Source organism: Trichosurus vulpecula, chromosome 9 (assembly GCF_011100635.1).
Source record: "Trichosurus vulpecula isolate mTriVul1 chromosome 9, mTriVul1.pri, whole genome shotgun sequence".
NCBI classification, from domain to species: Eukaryota; Metazoa; Chordata; class Mammalia; order Diprotodontia; family Phalangeridae; genus Trichosurus; species Trichosurus vulpecula.
In genome coordinates, this window is record NC_050581.1 from 3,711,612 (window position 1) to 3,734,572 (window position 22,961).

General features: G+C 37.6%; 1 protein-coding gene across 1 annotated transcript in view; it reads right to left on the reverse strand.

Moving 5' to 3' along the window:
• TNRC6A (trinucleotide repeat containing adaptor 6A) overlaps positions 1–22,961 on the reverse strand; it is a 93,863-nt gene that overhangs the window by 63,222 nt on the left and 7,680 nt on the right. The window contains exon 3 of the mRNA XM_036738301.1: positions 16,341–16,362. Coding sequence (XP_036594196.1) covers positions 16,341–16,362 — 22 coding nt within the window. The remainder of the gene's footprint in view (positions 1–16,340; positions 16,363–22,961) is intronic.

Sequence of the window (22,961 nt, forward strand, 5' to 3'; positions counted from 1 at the left end):
CACTTCTTTTAAATTTGTGTGGCATTGATTCCACAAGGAAGAGAAAAGTGCTAAGTTAAGACACTTGGAATATAGAAGGCAAATGCACTAGGTGATAATTCCTTAGCTAGAAAGTTTCATTCTAACACAAGAGCAAAAGAATTACTTTTATTAGTTTTTGCTTTAAGGGAAAAAAGTATAACAATAATCTCCTAACCTGTCGATAAAACTACTTAAGAGTAAGACTTACTACCGATTTATTAAAATTGGTTATTAAAATAAAAATAGAAATAAATACAAAATCAATAAATATTAAAATACAAATAAATATAAAATTAAAATTTATTAAAAGCAAGATACCTTCAATACCTCAAACTAAATACCTCCACTTATTTAAACTAAATTACGGCTAACATGCTTTAATTTCATCCCCCAATTTCAACTTGAAAAAATTAAAAAAAAAAAAGGCAGCTGCTCAAATGATTCACAGCAGTTTTATTCAAATAAAATCAGCTTACAAATCAAGTTCATTAAAAACAAAGAGCAGCACTATGCCATCATAAAAATTCTCTTTCTGTTAATAAATAAGCATATTGGATATGTTATAATAACTTTCCTCGCACGTCATGCCCTAAAGAGTTGTCAGTCCTGGAATGTTGAAGGGCAAATAGAGAAACTCTGGCTTTCAAGCTGATACACATAAGATCCAGGGGTAGAATTTTCACTGTGGAAAAATGGCCACAGCTATGAGCCCAGCAAGCTGGAAAATATCTACACTGTTTGCAGATCCATTAACCCCTGTGCATCCATGCTAAGCTTCAGGGCATAGCTGTTTCAAGTAAGCTTGAAGATAAATTTGGCCTTCTGAAACAGAAAAGTCAACAAGCACAGCTTGATGGAGCTTATAAAGCCACAGTTTAATAATGAATATTTTTTCAAAAACTGCCAAAACAATAAAGAATGCCTCAAGTGAATGGTTTTCAAAAAATAAAGCAAAGAGATTTAAGTTTAAACCTAAGCTAGTTTTAACATTTGGTTTTTTAAGATGAGGCTGACATTTATTATACTTGATGAAAATAAAACAAGTATGTCTGACATACTTATATTCTATATAAGCAAGAGATGCAAATTTCAAAAATTATTCTTTCTTTGTTCATAAGAAAGTAAATGGTCTCATTCCCCAGGTAGATCCTACCTGCCTTACAATACCTTGCTCATCTCTAACCTGTAAAAGAAAACAAAGCAGGACTGCCATAATACAGCCAATTAAGTAGAGGGCGTCCAAAGTCTCAGTGCAGTTTTAAGCTATTAAAGCTTAACAACTTCTAAAACAGTTTTTTAGTTTTTAGTTTACCAGTTCTAAGTTATTCAAGGTTAAAACTGCAATAAGACTTTTGGGACACCCTAGACCTTTCTCGGAATAAGACACAGGCAGACAAGATCCTTTCATAACTGGGCCTACCTGGACAAGGTTTGGTATGTACCCACCTCACACCAGATTCTACTCGACAATATGGGGAGATGTTGATCCAGCACAAAGTCTCCCCCTTTACAAAAATGTGTTAGAAGTTAAAGCAAATATATGCCCCACTCAAAAAAGCCCCTAACATTGAACAAACACTTACTTAGTATTGCCCCCCAAAACCTCAAAACATTTTCCTAAAAACCTACCATCTGCAAGGTGATGGGGATAGGAGAATGAACAAAGTTCCTTTTCTTTAGGGCTTACAACTTAATGAGAGGGGGGAGATGTTTACAAAAGCTCTAATATAGGACTCATAAGATGCAAGCACCCTGTATGGACAAAGGGACGCATTAAGCAACGAGGAAGCTACAAAGCAAAGGCTGTCCCTGTCCTAAGAACTTTGGGTCTAGTAAGACAAAACATGCAAACCAAACAGAAACACAGAATACGCCCGTGACCACCTGAGGCAGGAAGGAGTCTAGGAAGGGCCCAGGGAGGAGCAGCAGAGAGGGCCTCCGGAGGGAAGCAACTCTTCAGAAGCACTGGGGAAGATAAGAGGGGAAAGGAGTCATTCCATGGGTCTGAGCCATCCCAGAGATGAGAAATTATTGAGATGCCAGAATGCACTGAACCTGTTTGTAGATAGTGAGGAGTCCAGGTGAGCAAGAGCCGATTTTCTGTGGTTGGAAAGAGCTACACCGATTCTTACATCTAGGAATATTAAGTTATGAAAGGAGGAAGACTGGAACAAGCTAAGGAATTCTCAAGTAAAATAAAATAATGCGAACCTAAATTTTAAAAAGAACAAACAACAAAGAAGGCCATGATGATCACCCTACAGAAAATCTAAGTAGCTTCTCCTTAAGGGCAGAAAAGGTCTCAGTCTCTTATAGCCCCTAACAACACACACCACGGTTATCTAATCAACTTTTGTTTCATGAAGCTGAGAATGAAAGGAAACTTCAAAAATCAAGCACTATCTGTGACTGCTGTGAATTTGAGATTCTCTACACTGTCTCCACTCCGCTGCCACCATTTAGTACGCAGAGGAATGCTGTTAATGTTCATTGGGATGCTGAGAACAAAAGTCCAGGCAGCTCTCAGACACCAGTTGGGTGGAACCTTTTCCCTAATTACCATACTCAGTAATCTTGAACTAATTTCTCAAAGCTTTTCTTATTTTCCTGAATTATGTTTCTAGGATTAATTTGGTTTCTCTCTCCATCTCGGATATCCCTGCTTTCTCTCTATATTTACATTTATTTATTTCTCCCTTTCCCTACCAAAGAAAGGTCAGGAAAATTTTTGTCTATTACTTTTCCAATAAAAATATTTAAAGAGCCTATATTTGGATTCATCTACACTAAAATCATCAATGTACCACCATGCTATGAAAGAGACTCAGTTCGAAACTGCTAACTGAATTTTTACCGAATTCTCAAACTATGTATTTTTCAATTTTCATCTTTTGTTGGAGAATACTATGAAAAGGATTTTTTTTTTAAAGGGAGGATGGAGGTCTATCCCTTTGGATTTTCTATCTTTCTAGGCAGATAAATTATCTTTGGCAGAGTGAAGAATTTTTCTTTCTAAGGTGGGTAGGATGGATCCAAATTATCGAGAGCCTTGAGAATGATGAAGTAGAGTTTGAATATAACTCAATAAGAACCAAAGACGTCACCCAATACAGGCTTCCGGACAAAGGACTGCCATGGTTTAAGTAGTATTAGGAAAAATCAGCTTGTCAGGAAAATGTAGAATGGATTAAAGGAAAGAGATAACATGATACTGTGGAAAAGAATACCACAAGGGGAATTCGGAGACAAGAATTCTAGCTTCAATGCTATCACTAACTACCTGAGTGGGACCTTGGGAAGGTCACTTTCTCACCCTGAACCTTACCTCAATTTCTTTTTATGTAAAATAAGGGAGTTACATTAGATCGTAAGATCGGAAAGTAGAAAGAACATTGACTCTAGACTCAGAAGACCTGGATTAAAATCCTACCTCTGACACTCATTGCTTACATAAACCTTGGAAAAGTAACTTAACCTCCGTGGGCCTCAGTTTCCTCACCTGTAAAATGAAAAGTCTGTTACATAAACTGAAGTCCCTTATGGTTCTAGATTTAAGATACTATGACCTCTAAGGTCCCTTCCAGCTCTGAATTCTATCCTTTTAAAAGGGAACCTGAAGAACAGAGATCAACTAAGAAGCCGCCATAATATGTTGGGATTTCCAATTTACTAGCAACATCTTGACACTATCCTCACTGCCTACTCCACGGCCCTCCCCCCAACATAGCACCAACAATATCACCTGAGTTGACTTTTCCTTCACAAAGCATTTGAATGCTGACATACCTGAGTTTCTTTTAACCTTCCTTAAGGCTAAGGCATAATTGTATAAGGGTTGATTTGAGGGAATTAAATGTAAAGGGCAAAAAAGCCTTCAGTTTCTTTGTCCTTCCTATTTCCCTGGCCTAGCTATATATCCCACTCATTTTTCAAGGCCCTGATCAAGATCCCGCTCTGAACAATCGAGTCCACATGCAGCATTCAAGGTCTTGGTCTGACATTATCAATTTCTGTGTACTTAATGTATTTACCATGCATTATTATTGAAGTGGTTCATGTCTAAATGACCTTTCTTCCCAGGCAGATCTGAGGGCATGGACTGTTTTTACGTTTATTTTGTATCCCATTCCTCTGTCAACCCTTAACAATACTACACACATAGCAATATAAAGGATAACTAATGTTTACATATAGCACTTTGAGATTTACAAGACACTTCACATATATTAATTTGAACCTCAAAATAGTCAATGAGGCCATTCCCTGGGAGCTCCCTCTTCTCCCCTCCTTTTCACCTCACATCACTCAGATGCCTTCTGTCAGTATCTCCTCTTTCATTCCTGTCTCACATGATGAGAAGGCCCTTCTCCCTGCCAAAGCAAACCCCACTTTGGGTACAAGTATTCCCATTTCATCTTCTTCAGAAGATTGTTCCTTTTATCATCCCCACTCTCTCAATAATTTTTAATTTCTCCCTGTCTACTGGCTGCTACTCCACTGCTTACAGACATGCACAAGTCTTGCTCATCTTTAAATTAAAAAACCTCATTGATTCATCCATCCTCACTAGCTATCATCCTAAATCTTTCCTCTATTTCATGGCCAAATTTCTTGAGAAGGTCATCCAAAACTCACACCTCCACTTCTTTTCCTCTGACTCTCTTCTTAACTCTCTGCAGTTTGGCTTCCTGAACCTGCCCTCTCCAAAGTTGCCAAATCGAATGGTACCTTCTCAAACCCCATCCTTCTTGAGCTCTCTGTAGTCTCTGACACTGTCAATCACTCTCTTCTCCTTATAATTCTCTTCTCTCTCTCTCCTGGTCCTCCTCAGTCTTCCTTAATGGTTCTTCGTTCATGTCATGCCCAATAATCACGAGGAATTCCCAAGGCTATCACCCTGTACCCATGCTAGCACCTCCTCTATAATACTTTGTCCCAGGTCCTCTTCATCTCTCTCTACATTATTTCACTCACTGATTTAAATGACCATTTCTATGCTGGCGATTCTCCAATCTATTTATCCAGGCCTAACCTTTCTGATGACCTCCAGCCTCACATCTTCAGCTGCCTATAAGACATTTTGAGCTCGACATCTTAAACTCAACATGCTCAAGACTGAGCTCTTCATCTTTTCGAGACCTTTCCCTTTTCCTAACTTGCTTATTGCTATCCGGGGTATTAATAACCTTCCATTAAAACAGGCTCGCAGTTAGGTGCCGACCTCAAGCTCTTCACTCTCCCTCATCCCCTGTATCCAATCTGTCTCCCTCATCCCCTATATCCAATCTGTCTCCCTCATCCCCTATATCCAATCTGTCTCCCTCATCCCCTATATCCAATCTGTCTCCCTCATCCCCTATATCCAATCTGTCTCCCTCATCCCCTATATCCAATCGGTCTCCCTCATCCCCTATATCCAATCTGTCTCCCTCATCCCCTATATCCAATCTGTCTCCCTCATCTCCTATATCTAATCTGTCTCCCTCATCCCCTATATCTAATCTGTCTCCCTCATCTCCTATATCCAATCTGTCTCCCTCACTAGGTGCCAACCTCATCTCTTCACTCTCCCTAATCCCCTATGTTCAATCTGTTTCCCAATCCTGTGGATTCTATCTTCAAAATATCTCTTGTATATGCTCCCTTCTCTCCTCTGACACTGCCACCACTCTAGTGGAAGCTCTGATCACCTCATGCCCGGACTACTGCAGAAGCTGACTAGTCGGTCTCCATGCCTCAAATCTCTCCCCACTCCAGTCCAGCCTCCATTCAGATATTAATGTGATCATTTTAAAATGCAAATTCTGATCATAACACCCGCCCACTGAATATACTACAGTAGCTCCCTATTGTATCCAAGATCAAATATAAAACGTTCTGGTGTTAAAAGTCTTTCATATCCTGGCTCCTTCTTACGGCTTGCTCACTCCCCTGTACTCTCCAATCCAACAACACCAGACTCTTTGCTTTTCCTCCAACAAGACAGCACATCCCTTCACTCTGGTCCTTTTCATCGGCTGTCTCCCTCCTCATCTGCACCTCTTGGCTTTCCTAGGCTTCTTTCAAGTCTCAGAAAAAAAAAAATCTCCCTTCTGCAAGAAGTCTTTAGACTGCTAATGCTAGTATCTTCCCTCTGAGACTACATAAAATCTGCCCGGTCTGTACCCTCTAAGTACGGCTGTTTCCATGTTCTTTCTTCTTTACAATATGAGTTCCTCGAGGGCAGAGACTATGTCCGCCTTTCTTGTTACCCTCAGGGCCTAGCGCAGTGATTAGTACAGGCCAAATGCTTAATAAATACTGGATGAATGGCTGAATCCTGGGCGATCAATGCTGTTGTTACTCTGCATAGTTAATCTTCCTACACCATAGCTCACTTGATTCAACGCTGAATCTGCAAGCAATGGTTTCAATATAGACAAGACACTGCCTCACAATTGGGTGAAGAACTGATGAGAAGTCTTAATGTCAGCAAACAGGTACCTAAAATCAGTGTTTCAAAAAGATCTTCTGAGGTCTCTATTCTTGATTTTGAGAAAGGTTAAGTGACTTTCCCAAAGCCACACCACTTGTAGTCTTTTATACTCATTGTTGTCCTTCATACTTGAAGAGGACCAAAACAACATCATGATGATGGGGTCAACGTATAGTGTGTCTGGCTGTGGTTGATCAGACCAATAAGAGCTTGGAAGGCTCTACTGCAAGTTGGGCACAAATAGTCCACATAATCAACTTGTAACAGGATTTGAACCGTGGTATTCCTCAGTTCAGTCACCTAGGAATCTAATAGAGTTTAGCAGGGGATCAAACACTTGCTCTGACTGAATTAGTGTGTCCAAAACTAAACTCAATTGCTTCCTTAAAAATCAATTTCTCCTGATTTCCCTACCTTGGATTGTCATTCAAACCTTATCCATTTCCAACCAATGTAATTCAGTAATTCTGCCCCGATTCTGAGCTATGATGAGCATTTAATGAACATCTACCATGGACAAGGCGCTGTGCTAGACTGTGGGAATATAAAGACAAAAATGGAAAAGTCTTTGTCTCTAAAGAAGCGTACAACTTAAACAACATATAAACAGATAGGTAAATACAAAACAATTTTAGGAGGGAGAGGATCAATCAAGTTTCCCCTAAGAAGGTAGCATATGAACTGAGCCTAGGAGGAAGCTAGGGATTCTAAGAGGCAGAGCTTAGCAAAGAGTATAGTCAGATACAAGGGGAGAGACACTTTGTGTAAACACACAGATGAAAGATGAAGCCTTCAGTTTGGGTAATAGCAAGTAGGCTAGGTTTGCTGGAAGTAATAAGAAATAAATCTGGAAAGCTAGGCTGAAACCAGATTGGGAAAGGCTTAAATGTCAAATTGATAAGTCTGTATTTTATTCCAGAGGCAACGGGCAGCCAGTGAAGATGTTTATGCAGAGAATTATATGGTCAGACTTGTACTTTATGAGGATGATTACTTTGCCAGCTCTGTGGAGGACAGACTGGAGAAGGTGCTCAATGAGGAGGATATTATAATAGTCCAGAGAGGAGGTGCTGAGGTCTTGTATGTACTAGGGTGGCAGCTCTGTGAGTAGAGTGAAGGAATATATTCCAGAGATGCGGTAGACATACAATGACAAGATGTGGCACTTGATTGAATACAAGATATAAATAAGGGAGAAGGAAAAGGCACTAATGTTGGGGAGCCTGGGTGACTGGAAAATCACGAGGCCTTTATAGAAATAGGGAAGTTTAGAGGAAGGAAGGTAATGAGTTCCACTTGGATCCAATGAGTTTGAAGAGTCTACAAGACATCCAGCTAGAAGTGTGGAGCAGGCAATTGGCCGAGTGGAACTGGAGTGCTAGAAAGACTGGAATTATATTACGAAGCCTCCTCAGTTCAGCCATCTTTGGCACATCAAAGTTAACGAACTCTACACTAGTAGGGGTATGAATCCTCTCTCACTTGACACCAACCAGTACAGAAGTATTTCCCAAAGTATTTCACAGATTGAGGGAAGTCATTTTCTATCATGAATAGAGAAAAATCCCCTCGAGTCAAAGCTGTCGTCTGAAATGAGTCAAATGGACTGGCTTGAAGAGGTGACTTTCTGTTAAAGTTCAAAATCTAAATTTACTGAAAACATTTTCAATGTAGATGAGATATTGCCTTACCATGGGTGAGGAACTGATGAGAAGGCTCAGATGCCAGCAAAAAGGCAGCCACTAAGAGAACGTGATCTGGTTACAGAAAGTTGTAAGCTGCGATTCAAACAGATCTTCGGAGGTCTCTAGTCTTGATTTGATTTTTTTCCTCTTTGCTTCCCATTGACTAAGAAGATGAACCTATCATCTTTGCTCCTCCCTGACTTTCTGTCATGACATTCTAAGCAGGGAGATGGGCTCATGCAGGCTCAACTTCTGTGGGCAGAGGTGAATATATAAGGTTACTCTTCAGGTGCGCAATTCTTCAAGAGCAGGTCATGTCAGACTGACCCAATTTCCTCTTTTGGTAGGACTGTAGTAAATGAAGGGAATGTTGTGAATAAAGTTTACTTAGATTTTTACAAAGCTTCTGATAAAGTACCTCATACTATTCTTGTGGAAAAGATGAAAAGACAAGAATTAGATGACAATACAACCAGAGACATGCAGAACTGATACATGGCTTGACTCAAAGAACGCTTGTTAATGATTTAGCTTGGCAGGGGGTTTCCGGTAGAGTACCCTAAGGATTTTGGCCTGGTCCTGTGCTGTCACAAGTGTGATATACCAAGAGAGCTAACGCAATCTTTGGCTGAATTAAGAGGGACAAGGAAGGTAACTTCAAAGACTAGGAAGATAGAGTCCTACTGTACACTTCCCTAATCAGACTACATCTGCAGTACTGTTTTCAGTTCCAGGTATATGGTTCTGATAAAATGGAAAATGTCCAGATGAGGGCAACCAGGACGAAGAAGGGACTTGAGTCAATGTTATATGAAGATTAGTTGAACAAAGTAGGTAGGTTCCGTTTGATCACAGGAAGCAAAACAAGGAGCAATGGGTAGAAACTGCAAAAAAGCCAATTCGGGTTTAATGCCAGGATTCCAACAATGAGAGTCCTTCTAAGAGGCCATGGGGCTCCTCCTCCTTGGAGGTCTTCGAGCAGAGGCTGGACTACCACTTGTACGTGTCACTGGGAGGTTCCCTTTCCTGTACAGTCGGACCGGTTGGATATTAAGGCTATTTCTAACTCTCAAATTCTTCAACTCAGTGACCAGTCGTCTCTTGTTCTCTCTTTTCTTCCATCTGCCAACAGTTAGAAGGTCCAAATGGGCCAGAATCTGCTGGGAATGGAAAAATTTCAACTGCTAATCTACTGCCACTCTTACTCCCAATGTTATATGAGGAATGAATAGCTGAAAAGGCATTTAATTCGTGTTATCTACTACCTGTCAGGCACTGAGAGGTGTGAGGCTACAAAAACAAGAGTAAGACACCCCTGCCCTCAAGGAGATTATATTCTAATACAGGAAGACAACACATATAAGGCACTGGTGGTCAGGTAAGGGAATTTTTGTCTAGTGAATCAGGAATGGTGAAGAGAATCATAAAGCAGTCAACTGTCATACCCTTTCCATAAGCAAACTTTCCTGGAAAAGCGTCTCTATTTTGTGGGATTTAGCTTTTAAGTACTCTAATATCTAATTAGATGTAAGGGACAAGTGGGATGGATAGGATTGTTGGAGGTAAGATTTGTCTCCCATTAGTCTTCCTCTTGCATACCTGATATAGGTTTAGAGACAACAAAATCAGTGCCAATAATTCTGGGAAGTTCAGGAAAACCATTTCAGTATACTTTTATAATTTTTTAAAAGGAATACATGTGGATCAAAGAGGTGTTTCTAATCGCTTGTTTTCCTCCCTCGTGAATGAGATTTTTCTGTGGTCATACTACGTTTTTACTTTTCTGGTTTAAGAAAAGTGGCAACATGAAAGTAGCTATAAACAACACAAAAGCAACATTATTCAAAATTAGTTCTCAGAATAAGCCTCAAGATAATTTCCTCAGAATAAGGCCTCTTTTACTTTTTCTTACCTCAGGTATTTTAATCCCATAGCAAAGGGAAAACAGTATTTTTTTTGTAACAGTGATCTTTATTAAAATTAAGGAAGTAATTTTTAGCACAGAAAAGTTTGATTTCCCTGACCAAGTGATTTGGTTGAATTATTAAAACGAAGAGCAAGAAATTCAGAGGAACAAGGGAGATGTGAATTAAACAATGCAGAACAATTAAACCAAGCCAACTAAGAAATGATGACAACAGTGTAAATGAAAAGATTCCTAAAAGGAAGCTGAATCTGAATAACTGAAAAAAATCCTGAAGGTTCTGGTGAGCAAATAACGCGATCCACTGCCCTCTACTGACAGAAGCAGGGAACTGCTATGACAGATATTTCAGCTTGTCGGATGAGCTCATTGTATTGGATGCTTTTCTTTGACAGAAAGTGAAGGCTCCATGAGGAGGAGGCAGGGTTTGAAAAAACCATGTTGTAAAGACAAAACATGAGCCCTGCGTGTGGAGTAAAAGAAGTTGGGGAAATACAAGACAACATAAATCTGCAGATAAAAAGAGCTGGGCACCGTACCAATGTAAAGTGGGGAGAAGGGAAGAATCAGAAATTCCCGCTCAATCTCCAATATACCTGATAAGACCACAGCTATGGTTTGGCAGCAATTACAGGCTGTCTGCTGAAAGAACATAAAGGAACACCTATTTGCTGGCTCCTTGAGAATCAGCTAATCTAGCTACAAGCTTATAAAAAAAGCCAGTTGGTTGTAGCCCATCCCCCTGCCCTCCAGGACATCCTTTTATCCCTGTGCCTTTTCTCAAGGTGCAGAAAGGGGATGTGTGCTAATTTTTTCCTCTTCCCACTCCTCTTATCACAGTAGTTACGGTGACTTAGGGCAAAACCAGATAACAATGCAAGACATGCTTGCACTCAAAGAAGAGCTCCGAGATACTGGTCTAGTCTTCTGTGCAGAAGAAGGAGGATTTTGAATTTCTTATGCAGACTGACACTGGAATTTAGTGAATCACAGGATTCATTTTCAATGATTTCGCTGTTTCTCTGTCAATTTACATTGTTGTAGTTATTTTTTATATTGTTTTCCTGGTTCTGCTTACTTCAGTTTGCATTAATTCACGTCTTTCCATGCTTCCATTAGATGAAAAGAAATACATAATTTTTTAAAGAAGATGTTCAGGTTATCAAAGGTTGAATTTCTCGAGTCCTTCAGAAATTCAGAGTAGTATAAGTACTAGAAATAAAATATTTGTTCCAGGGAAGGATAGTTCCAGAAATTGACATAATTTTGGCTCACATGTCCACAGAATGGACAACCAGGAAATAGAGTACTATCAAGTGATTAGAAGATCTATAGATTATAAGTAGCCTATGGTTTCTCTATACACTGGCCAGATAAAATTTCCCTAAGTATATGTCTTTTGTTGCAGTCAGCTTAAGGTCTCAGAATAGCCAGGCTTCCCAAATAGTTAGGTCCCTCAACTGAGAACTCTGTGCCTTTCAATGAACGTGGGTTAAGTCCTGGTCTATACTCCCAAGAAGCTAAATGATCACCTAGAGCCAAGGAATGAGATATTAGGAGCTGGTAGGAAGTTACTCCTCATTTTATGGGGGTGTAAAGGCTACTTACAACTTCCTGAGTGATAATGGCTATGTGATAAAAGTCTGGGAGTAAAGAAGGTATCCAAATTAGTGTCTGCTCCTGTAAGGATAAAAAGTTTCTGAGAAGTAGTTAGAAGCCTATATCCACGCAGTCCTTCTGTGGCACCCTCCATGGAACACAAAAGTGTTCACTACATGATAAGGCAGGGTAATCATGAGGTTATTAAATCACTATTCTCGGGTGGGAATTTCAGGTAAGATCTTTGAGGATTAGAGATGAACAATGCTCTTGGAGTCAAAAGACCTTGGTTCAACTCAAGTCCAACACTTACTAGCTATGTAACCCTGGTCAAGTCACTTCCCTTCTGTGAGCCTCAGTTTTCCAGCAATAAGATGGGAAAGTTACTTATACTACTTACCGCACAGAGTTTTTTATGAAAAGTACTTTGTGCCCCATAAAGCGCTGAACGGGGCTATGAGGAAGACACAAGGAAGCTACGTAGAATAGAAGGAATGTGCTGTAACATCCAGAAGCTTTTCAAGAACTTCAATGAAGTGCTATGTATATATTTACTGCTGTGGGAGTCATGGGGGTGGCGGGAACGCATAGTGTCAGGTGGGATGCCTGGACACTGCACGTTTAGACAGTCCTGTCCTAACAACCCACAAAGGGTACATCTCACTTTGCCTGTTCTCAGGTCACGTCTCCAGAGGATTTGGCTCCCTATACATCTGCTCTTTTTTTCTTAATCCGCTCATGTAGTCCCTCCTCAGAGCTTTACAGTCTGTTTTCCAACTTCATCACAACTAAAACTGCTCTCTCCAAAGGAAAGGTACCAACAATCTCAACACTCCAATCTGATGGTCTTTTCTTAGATACTATCATTCTGGTTCTTCTGGCTGACCTCTCACCTTACTGACCACTCTTGCTCAATCTCCTTTACTGGCTCATCATCCATAGCAAGTCCTCAACTGGTGGTATACCCAAAGCTCTGTCCTGGGCCCTCTTTCTTGGTGACCTTATCAACCACCATGGATTTAATTATCTTCTCTATGCAAATGACTTCCAAATCCATCCCCAATCTCTGGAATTCCAGTCCAACTGGCAACTGGATATTTCAAATTGGATTTCCATTAAGTATTTTTTTAAAAAATCAACATATCCAAAATAAAACTCAGTATCTTCACCCCCAAAATCTGCCCTGAACTTCCCTATTTCTATAATGGACACCATCATACAAAGTTACCATCTCCTAGGTTTGTAACCTCGAAGTTATCCTCAACTCCTCACTTTTCCTCACTATATACATACATACACACACACATACACACATACATACATGCACATCTCCAACTGGTTGCCACATCTTGCCATCTCCACCTCCACAACATCTCCTATATAAACCCTTCTCACTGTGCAGAGCCATCACCTTAACGAAGGTCTTCATAACTCACCTAGACTAGTCTCTCCATTTCCAGTTTTTCCCCAGTCCATTCTATCCTCCACATATCTGCCAAAGTGATTTTCCTAAAGAACAGATCTAATCCTGTCCCTTCTCTACTCAAACTACAGAGGTTCCACGTGTCAAACACAGGATCAAAAAGACAATCAAATGAAAATTTCTCTGTGTGGTTTTTAGGGCCCTTCACAGCCTGGCCCTAGCCTATACATCACTTCCTTTCCTATGCCTCACTAACAATCCAGTGAGATCGGCCTTGTCTGTCACACACAGATGTCCATCTCAGATCTGTGTCTTTGTACTGTCCATTCTCCGTGCCTTGGATGCCCTCCCTCTCAAAGGAATCCTTGCTTCCTTTAGAATGTACTTTAAAATGACCTTCTAGTCAAAGTCTAATCTGGCCGCCTTCCTACATATATCATATCTCTCCCTGAGAGAGAAATGGAAGTCCCTTGCGAGGAGGGTGTTTCATTTTTGCCTTTTTATCTTTAGCACAATGCTTGCTAGATTAGTATGTGCTTAATAAATGTTGGCTGACCTGATCTCTTTTTAAAATCACTCCTTTAATTCCATGCTAAGTCTATAACCAATTGTCAGTCTCTCAGAATTCTCTAGATTATTTTTCTTTTTCATGTATATACATGCATACCTCATTCTTATTTTCACTTGTCTGCAATAATTCAAATACAAATAGAAAAACTCAAAGTTATTAAATACAAATTTTAAAACAATCTGTTCCTCAAAACTTCTAGAAACTATATTTCAAGTAAATTCAATTTGGTTTAAAGTTAATAGTTTAATTTCAAACCAAGGGTGTAAGAAATTCAACCTTCCTTTGCCATTCCTGTTAATTCTTATATGCTGAAGCACTTATGTAAGCTAACTGTAACCTTTAGTTTGTTATAATTTAGCTTAATTCCATTTATTAGTGTGTACCTACAACAACAATAGTGCTTCATAGTAGCACAATGTTAGATTTTAAAGAAATGTAAAGTGACTTGCCCTAGGTACCAGAGTCAGTAAAAATCTAAGGAAGGTACCGAACCTAAGACTTTCTCCTGTCATGTAGTCAAAGCATTATATCATAACTTAAGTTAATAATCTGTAGGACTATAGATCCTTACTTGGAGAGTACCTTAGACAATTTACCAGGGAATGGCTCCTGCTCTTATACATCTGTTATCAATTCTATATTTTGAATATTAGATCTTTAATGGAAAAATTTGTTGTCCAAATTTTCCAATTAACTGTTTCTCTTCTAATTCTATCTGCATTTATTTTGCTTCCGTGAAAACTTTCCAACTTTTACATAACCAAAATTTTTCAAGTTTTATTTTGTGATTTATCCCCTTATTTGGGTAAGCTTTGAAAACTACTGCCTTCCTTTTTCAAAGACTGTACATACCCTCTGACTCAGTGAAAATATTAGGCATCTATCCCAAGGTGTTCAAGGATAGAAGGAAAGGATCCACATGTATAAGAATATTTATAACAGCATTTTTTTGTAGTAGTAAAGAACCTGAAAAAATGGGTGGGTGCCCACTAACTGGGGAATGACTAAACAAAATGTGGTATCCAAATGCAATGGAATATTATCCTTCCATAAGAAATGGTACATTACCAGATTCAGAGAAACATAGGAAGACTGTGAACTCATTAAAAGAGAATGGAACAGTAATTTTTTTTATTAAAACGCCTGAAATTAACAGGAGGAACAGTTTATGTGATGACAACAATAATAACGAAAAACTTTGAAAGATTTAGGAATGCTGAGCAACATACAATAATGACTTAAAAAGACTAACGAAGAAACATACCGCCCACCTCTTGACAGAGAAATAATGAACTTGAAGACATTCAATGGGGATATTAATGACATGTGTTTTCAGACACAGCACTATCTATCTATCTATATGTATATATATACACACACACATACATATACATTATACGTATTTGTTAGAAGTTGGGGGGGGGTTCCTCATTAAGAAGGTTTGGCGTAGTAGGTCAATGGATATTAACATGTGCAAAAAAAAAGAAGCATCAATAAAACATTTTTTTAAATGTACAGAACAAAAAATTGCAGACGAAGACACAAATAACAGTTTTCTTACTACCCTGTTAAAACAGGTATTAATATACTTCTTCAAAAACAAACTAAATAGCAGAAGTTCAGTTTCTTTTATAAGCCTTTCTGTTTTGTATACTGAAATGTTTGTTGATAATTAAGTTCATAATATAAAAGCAAATTTTCTAAAGATAAAGGACCTTAGAAGGTTAATGGGGATCATAGAATCATAGATCAAAAGCTGGAGGGGACCTAAGAAGGCATCTAACCCCAACCTCTCACTTTATAGATGATGAAACTGAGGCCAAGAGAAATTAAGTGACTCGTTCATAGTGACACACAAATGGCAAAATGGCGAAGTGGGGATTTGGTCCCAGGTTATCTGACTATTTGTCTTTCTACTATACCACAGAACTATACTTAAAGCTGACAGAAATCACACTTCATTAACATTTTATAATTTTGGCTTCTGATTAAAGGGGGGGGGCAGGGAAGGAAATAACATTGAAAAGATTTACACAGTGCCTATATGGATCAGACACTGGGCTAAGAACTTTACAATGATTATTTCATTTGATGTTTACAACAATCCTGCAAAGTAGGTGCTATTATTATCATCCCAATTTTATAGTCGGGGAAACTGAGGCAAAGAGAGTTTAAGTGACTTTCCTCAGGGTCACACAGTTAAATAAATGCGTAAGACTGGACTTGAAATTAGGTCCTCCTGGCTTAAGGCCCAGTGTTCTATCTACTATGCCACCTAATTCATAAGGGTCTTCTTCCTCATTATTATAATGAGTGGTTTTATTATTCATAGTCTTCAAAACCACCCACTCAGGAATGTGATATTTGCCTTTTACATATAAGAGATGTTTAGAATTTAGCTACAGTAGGACATTTAGAAAAGTCAGTAACAAGGAAAGGAAGGGGAAAAAAGTAATATCAGGAAAATTAGTAGTAATTTTTAATTTATCTGATTTTATTGTTTTTTTTTCAGTTAGCTCAATGGTTAAACTATCAAGATCTCTCTCTATTCCTTTTTCATAAAATATAAAAAAAGTATACAACCAGCCTCACTTTAATTTGAAATGTAACAAAGTAAAAAACAATAGCTTTAAGTAACGTACCTTTGATTTTTTGTTCAGTGGCCTAAAATAAAAACAAAAAACAATGTAAATATGAAATAGAAAGAAATGGATTTCTCTGATAAAAATGTTTGTTATCATTGTACAAGCAATAGCTACTTTTATTGATGAAAAATGTGGATTTTAGAGTAACTGCATAAGAAAAGGATCTTGCCCCCACAGTCCTTGTTACTTTGTCTATTAATGCAAATAAAATCTTCAAATCATTCTTTAGAAATTCTAAAGAGAAGCTCTGCATGTTTAAGATTTCAATAATGAATATATTTCTCTTAAGAAGAATTTAAGTAGTTACATTTATTTGCAAAATTAAAATAATTATACTGGAAGGTATGTCTATTTTTAATATTTTAAAGTCCTTGTTTCTTAAAAGCAAAAAAAACAAAAACAAAACAAACCACTCTGCTTTGCTCAAAGTAGTTATGAATATTTATCTCTTGAGGGTTAGAATGGAGATAGATAATCTTTGTAACTGAGGCATGGGATAGAATGGATGTTACTAAATTATTTTAATTATTAGTTTCAATTTTTTCCTCCAACAAAGTTTTCTGAAACTAGCAACTAATTAATGACCTTTGCTTCCTACGCAGAATGAGTACTAATAAGAAAAAATGGAAAGAACAGGGGACCTGGCCTTTTTCTGATGTGGACAATTACACTCATGAGAAGCCATGTCACCAATATGGGGAGGGGGGAAGGGACCTGGGATTGGTGGGGGAAGTGTGGTGCTGATGGGAAAATGAGGAAAAACAACAAATGACCATGATATCCCAGCAGCTAGTAGCTAGGCCACCTCCTTGAAGTTCCTTGGCATTTCAAGAATCTCTGGGCCAAATGGGATGATGGGGGACAGGTTGCCATTAAGGACAATACGAAAGACTGGCAAGGAGCCTAAGTAATTCATAATCTGAATTAATTATTCCTTGAATAGTAGGTACAGAGCTGTTAAAACATGGAGGCAAAAGCTTATACCTTTACTCAGTTAAAATAAATTTTGGGGAAATGAGGTGTACTGGTTCAAATATTCTAGTTAATGGTTACTATATATAGAATATATTTTCAAAAGAAATAACTGTTTAAGTACCACAACAAACTGCACTGTACATTATTTAATATTCCTTTGAGGATTCAGAAGGTACTTTAATATCCTGTAGCGCTTTAGCATTGTTATGAATATGAATTAACATGAAAATACACCCCAGACAAATGAGCTTTTACTATAATGTTTAGAGATAAATATTATCTAAGGCAAAACTATGACTGGAGTTAAGACTAGTGACAAAAGGAGTTAAATTAGAAAAAAGTTGTTATTAAAGAACTAATTGTGAAATAGTCTTTTAAAATGTTTTTAAAGAAATCATAGGAGTATCATTGCCAGACAGTAACAAAGAGAAATCTTCCTTCTGAAGCCACACAATGAGAACTATCTGGAAATCCAGTATGTAAATCAACGTTGTTCTACGTCAGCTTAACCAAAATCACCCACTAGAATAATCTTATATTTCTCTGTAAGAAAACAAATTATTTCTACAACTTAACTATAACTTACTAAGACACAAAGAAGTTAATTTTATTCTTTAAGGTCACAAGTGATAGCTCTAATTTACAATTTATATAATCAAATAAAAAATGTAGCACTGTTTCAGATCAGTGGCCCATACGACTTCTTAGTGTATCTTAAATATAGGACTTCCATTTAAAAACGCGAAAGCTGATAAAGAAGTTTGTTCAAAAAATGAAAATCAAAAAGTACAGTCTAAGCTGTCTAGGTTTATCGCCTCTTTTGAGTTAAACACTGACCATTTCACTATGAATACTATTATAAGATAAATTAGAAAGAGAAGCAACTCATATGAGTATAGTTTGCTATTAAGAAAATGACAGATTTTTTAGAGGGGAAAAAAACCCCAGAAGACTAATGGTTAAATAGTATTATAATTTGTCAACTCAAGTTATTCTAAAGATAATGTATACCTTTTATGAATTATAATTTCCATTAACTTTCCTCACTTTATTTTACTACGTTTTTATAATGTATATGGTATTTAAAGTAATGAAATAGTATTTTTCTTAAAATATTCTAGAATTTAGAGCTAGAAGGGCCTTTAGATATATTTAGATTTTACAGATAAGGAAATTGAGGCTACCACTTCCCAGGGAGCTCACAAGTAGCAGAGCAGAAATTCAAATTCAGATCCCCTGTTTTCAAACCCAGGGTTCTTTCCACTGTCATTCTGCTTCTCCTTTAAAAAAAAAAATCAGATGTTTCCTCAAATAAAAAAAAATTCAGCAGACAAGTGAAAGCATATTTATGAATAAGTAGTTAAAATGTCAGACAGAGCATACTGGGAGCTTTATTAACTAAAAGTGCTTCCTGATTCTAGAATTCTATTTCAGTCCCCTATCTGCCCAAAGGAATTTCTCCCTTGTCTAGAGATCTCCCAATTTCATAGTCAGAGCTCTCAGACCTTCACTTTATTTTTTTCTGGCTGGTTATTTATAATACGAAATAGATCAGGGTACAAAAATCACATTTCATCGTATACTGCAATTCAACAGAATTAAAAACCAGTAGATCCCACCCCCCAGCTGCTAACACCATCTGTCTTCCATTCCTATTCTCTTTCTCTCACATACATAATATGTATTTGTAAATAAATTTTTATGTATCTGCTTATTCACATGTTGTCTCCCTTCTTTGAGGGCAAAGACTTTTTTTTTTGCCTTTTTCTGTATCCTTAGATTAGCACGGTGCCTAGCACATGGTGCCTAGTAAGCACTTAATAGATGCTTGTTGACCAGAGTTTTAAGGGACTTTAATAACTGTCTAGTCCAGCCCTCATATTTTAAAGAAAATGGATGCCCAGAGATGTTAAGCAATTTGTCCGAAGTCAAACAGTCTAGTAAAATAAGAAGCTGGAACAACCATGTCCTCTGACTTCTAGTCCAGAACTCTATTATACCATGATGAATTCCAGCCTAAAAATTGCTTTAAAATCAAGGCCTCAAGCTTTAAAAGAAATTGTACTTTATCAGTGCTTTAAGTTTAAAGGTCTCTGAAGCACATTTAATTAAAACACAGGATTTCTTTTTCTACTCTGCCATTCAACTTGTCCTCTATTTCATATTAAAGTCATCATAAGATCCAAGCCACACATTTATATTTAATATTTTGTGTTTATTACATGGCAGCTATCTCTAAAAGGGGAAAAGGATAAAATTAAAAAGAGTCTGTTTACAGCAGTATATGAGCTCTTAAAATGAATTCAGTTATCAAAATTAGCATCGATATAATGGGATCAGAATGTCATAAAGTTCAGCACGTGTTGATAAGCATCTTCATATCACACTCTAGGTTGGAATTCAAAGAACATCTTTAGAAACTGAGATGTGTTTAGCTTCTGGAAACTTCTTAAATACTGGCAATGATTTTTCTAATTATCACTCCTTACTACATATCTTACCACACCCAGAGGAAAGAACCCAACTAAGACACTCAATTTAACAGCAGAGGCTTAACTAAGTAGAAGTATGAAGAATTCTATGTAGATTGTTTTTTAAAAAAAATGTCCACACTTGTCGATGGATTAAAAAAAACAAGGCTTTTTGGAAAAAACATAAAGCCAGGTGTTAATATTCTCCTACTAGGTATCTTACCCACAAACAAATTTCCAAATGCTATCCCAGATCTACATTATAGAATCTAGATCAAAAGTATTTTACAAATTAATATTAATAAACTATTTATTCAAAACAGGCAAGGTGTTCTTGCTAGCAGAGTAGATAAGAAGACACAGATCATTTAAATTCACACTTAGAAAGACTTCTTTGGCCACTCTGGCTCCTGATATTAGTGAAAGATAAAGATAACAAATTCCATAACTTTTCAAAGTTTACAACTGGCCAAAATGAATTGAAAAAAGCACCAACAGCTTGTATATTAGATATACTTTTGTTCCAGTAAAACAATTAATTCTAGAAGTACTAGCTCAAAAAACAATAACTGAAGCTAACCAAACAATAGACATAATACACAAATAAGCCAACATACAACATTTTTACATTAAATGTTATAAGTTCATTTAATGCAACTTTGTAAAATCTTGTCAAGTTATAAACTTAACACTAAAAGTGGGCAAAACATGACAGGACCTTTACAGTATACAGATTCACTGAGTAGAAAGCTAATATTTTGTTGAAAAAAATTTTTTTTCAATTGGCTAACCTATAAAACCCCAAGATCTGAAAATGGTTTGAGTTAGATTTTCTCATTGATATGGCACTGTTTTACCTATCTTCAATAAACTTTAAATGAGAAATATTATCTAACTCGAGGGCTGAACTGCTTCTTCCTTCTGGAGAAAAACAAGACTAATTCCTCTTCCAGAAGAAAGTCTCTTGATCATAACTATCACAACCATGACCTATCCTCTTCTTCAGGCTAAACATCCCCAGATTCTTCAACTTACCTGCATGTGACATGGACTCAAGGCCCTTCACCATTCTGCTTGGCCTCTTCTGGAAGTTCTCTAGCTTATCATTGTTCTTCTCAAACTGTGGAGCCCAGAACTGATTGCAAAACTTGAGACAAGTACCGAGAGATTATCATCTCCTTTTTCCGTGAAAGCCAAGCCTCTCTGAATGCTGTCCAAGATCTGATTGGCTTTTTTGGCTGCAATGTCTTATTACTGGTTCATACTGAACTTGTAACAAGTCCACTAAACCCACCAGATCTTTCTCAAATTGCTATCTAGCCGTAGGTCTCGCATCCTGTACTTGAAAAGTTGAGTTTTTTAAAAACCCAAACGTGATTTTTCATTTACTTTCCCACTAAGTTTCAACTTAGATTCAGCGAAATGTTCTAGTTTGTTAATGTCTTTTTGGATCCTATCATTGATAGCTATCACTCCCAGCATGGTATCATCTGAAAATATGATGAGCATGCCATTTAAACTTTTATGTACAGTATGAGATACTTTATTAAAAGCTTTGTTAGAATCTAGATAAACTATATTTACAGCATTCCCTTCATCTACTAGTTTAGAAACTCGTATCAAAAAAAGAAATAAGGTTAGTATGACATGACTTGTTCTTGATGAAACCATGCCAGCTCCCTGTAACCACTTGCCCTTATTCTAGAATGTTCCCAGGAACTGAAGTCAAGTTCATTAGCCCAGTGTGTAGATTTGGTTTTCTTTCCTTTTTGGAAAACTGAACCAAGATTTGTCCTTTTCTGGTCTTGTGGAACTGCTCCCTTTCCATGGTCTGCCAAATACTGACAGTGGCTCAGAAATCCTGCCAGTTTTTTCCTTATTCAAGGATGCACTTCATCTGGACAAGGTGACTCGAATTAATCAAGGATAACTAAGCCATCAAGACCCTGCTAGTTATTTTTGTTTTGTCATTTCCAATGCAAAGAGAAGCACTGTAAGAAGTGAGCACCTCTGCCTCTTCTCTGAATCCCCCTTCCCTTCACCCAACTGCCCAAAGAGGTTCTATTTCTTTGATCTTTCTTCCCCACCCCTAATATGGAGATAGAGTCTGGACCTGTGATTTCATTAGTATAGGGAACTCACAGGTGGGGAAACTTGAATGCAACTTTGTAAACAAAAAAAATCCCCTTTTCTTCTCCACAGTTTCCTTGCCACCATCAGTTTTTCTGGGCTGACATCTCAAACACTTCTGATACCATCTACAGAGCTATGTTCTTATTCATGTTCCATTAGATGGCCATGCTCTATTTTATGCATTTTTAAAGAAAATCTAACTTGCTTGATGAGTTACCTGTTGACAGTCTCTTCAGACAAGCCCCACTCCTTCTCCTCATTGGACTTATTTTTCCCTCCTTTTCTTCAGAATGTTATTCTTAAGATTTCCTATTCCTTCCACAGACTTTTGCTCCATGAAATCTTTTCTCTGAAACCTTTGGAATTTGCATTCTCTTAATTTAGGGTACACATCAGACTACACTTAAGATTTCCTCTCCTCTCTTCCAAACACAAAGAGGGAGTGATCACTTCCCTCCAGGTTCCCACCATTTTGACCACAGTAACTAGTTCTTGTGAATAGAATTTCTCTTTGTAGTTCCTCAACTTTTTGAGGATGAAATTATCCCTAAGACAAGTCAAGAAGGTTAGCTACTCTTCTTTGGGCATAATGAGAACTCCAACAAACATTTGGATAACTGAAGTCCCTCATGGCTCTCTCTGTGACAGGCCTGTGATGTATTTTCTGAACTTCTCATCTGTTGTCTCTTTTTGTCCAGGTGGTCTGTAGTAGAACCCAATGACAAAATCACTTCTCTTCTTCCCTTGATTGATCTTCATTCAAATGCTTTCATAGGCTTCATCCCTCTAGTTCCTAGATTTTCTTGTCTGAGCATACCTTTTAAATATACAGTTCTATCTCATCCCACTCAACTTGACTTTTAAATAGTTTTGTTTTATTTTTGGGATAAGGCATACCTATATCCATATACCACATTCAGTCATTGGTTTTACATAACTATCAATAAGACTTATGAAGTCAAATTTACTTCTTTGTGTTAGGATCTCTGATTCCTCTAGCTTTACTTCCTAAATTTGGGGTATTTATGCCCTTTATTTG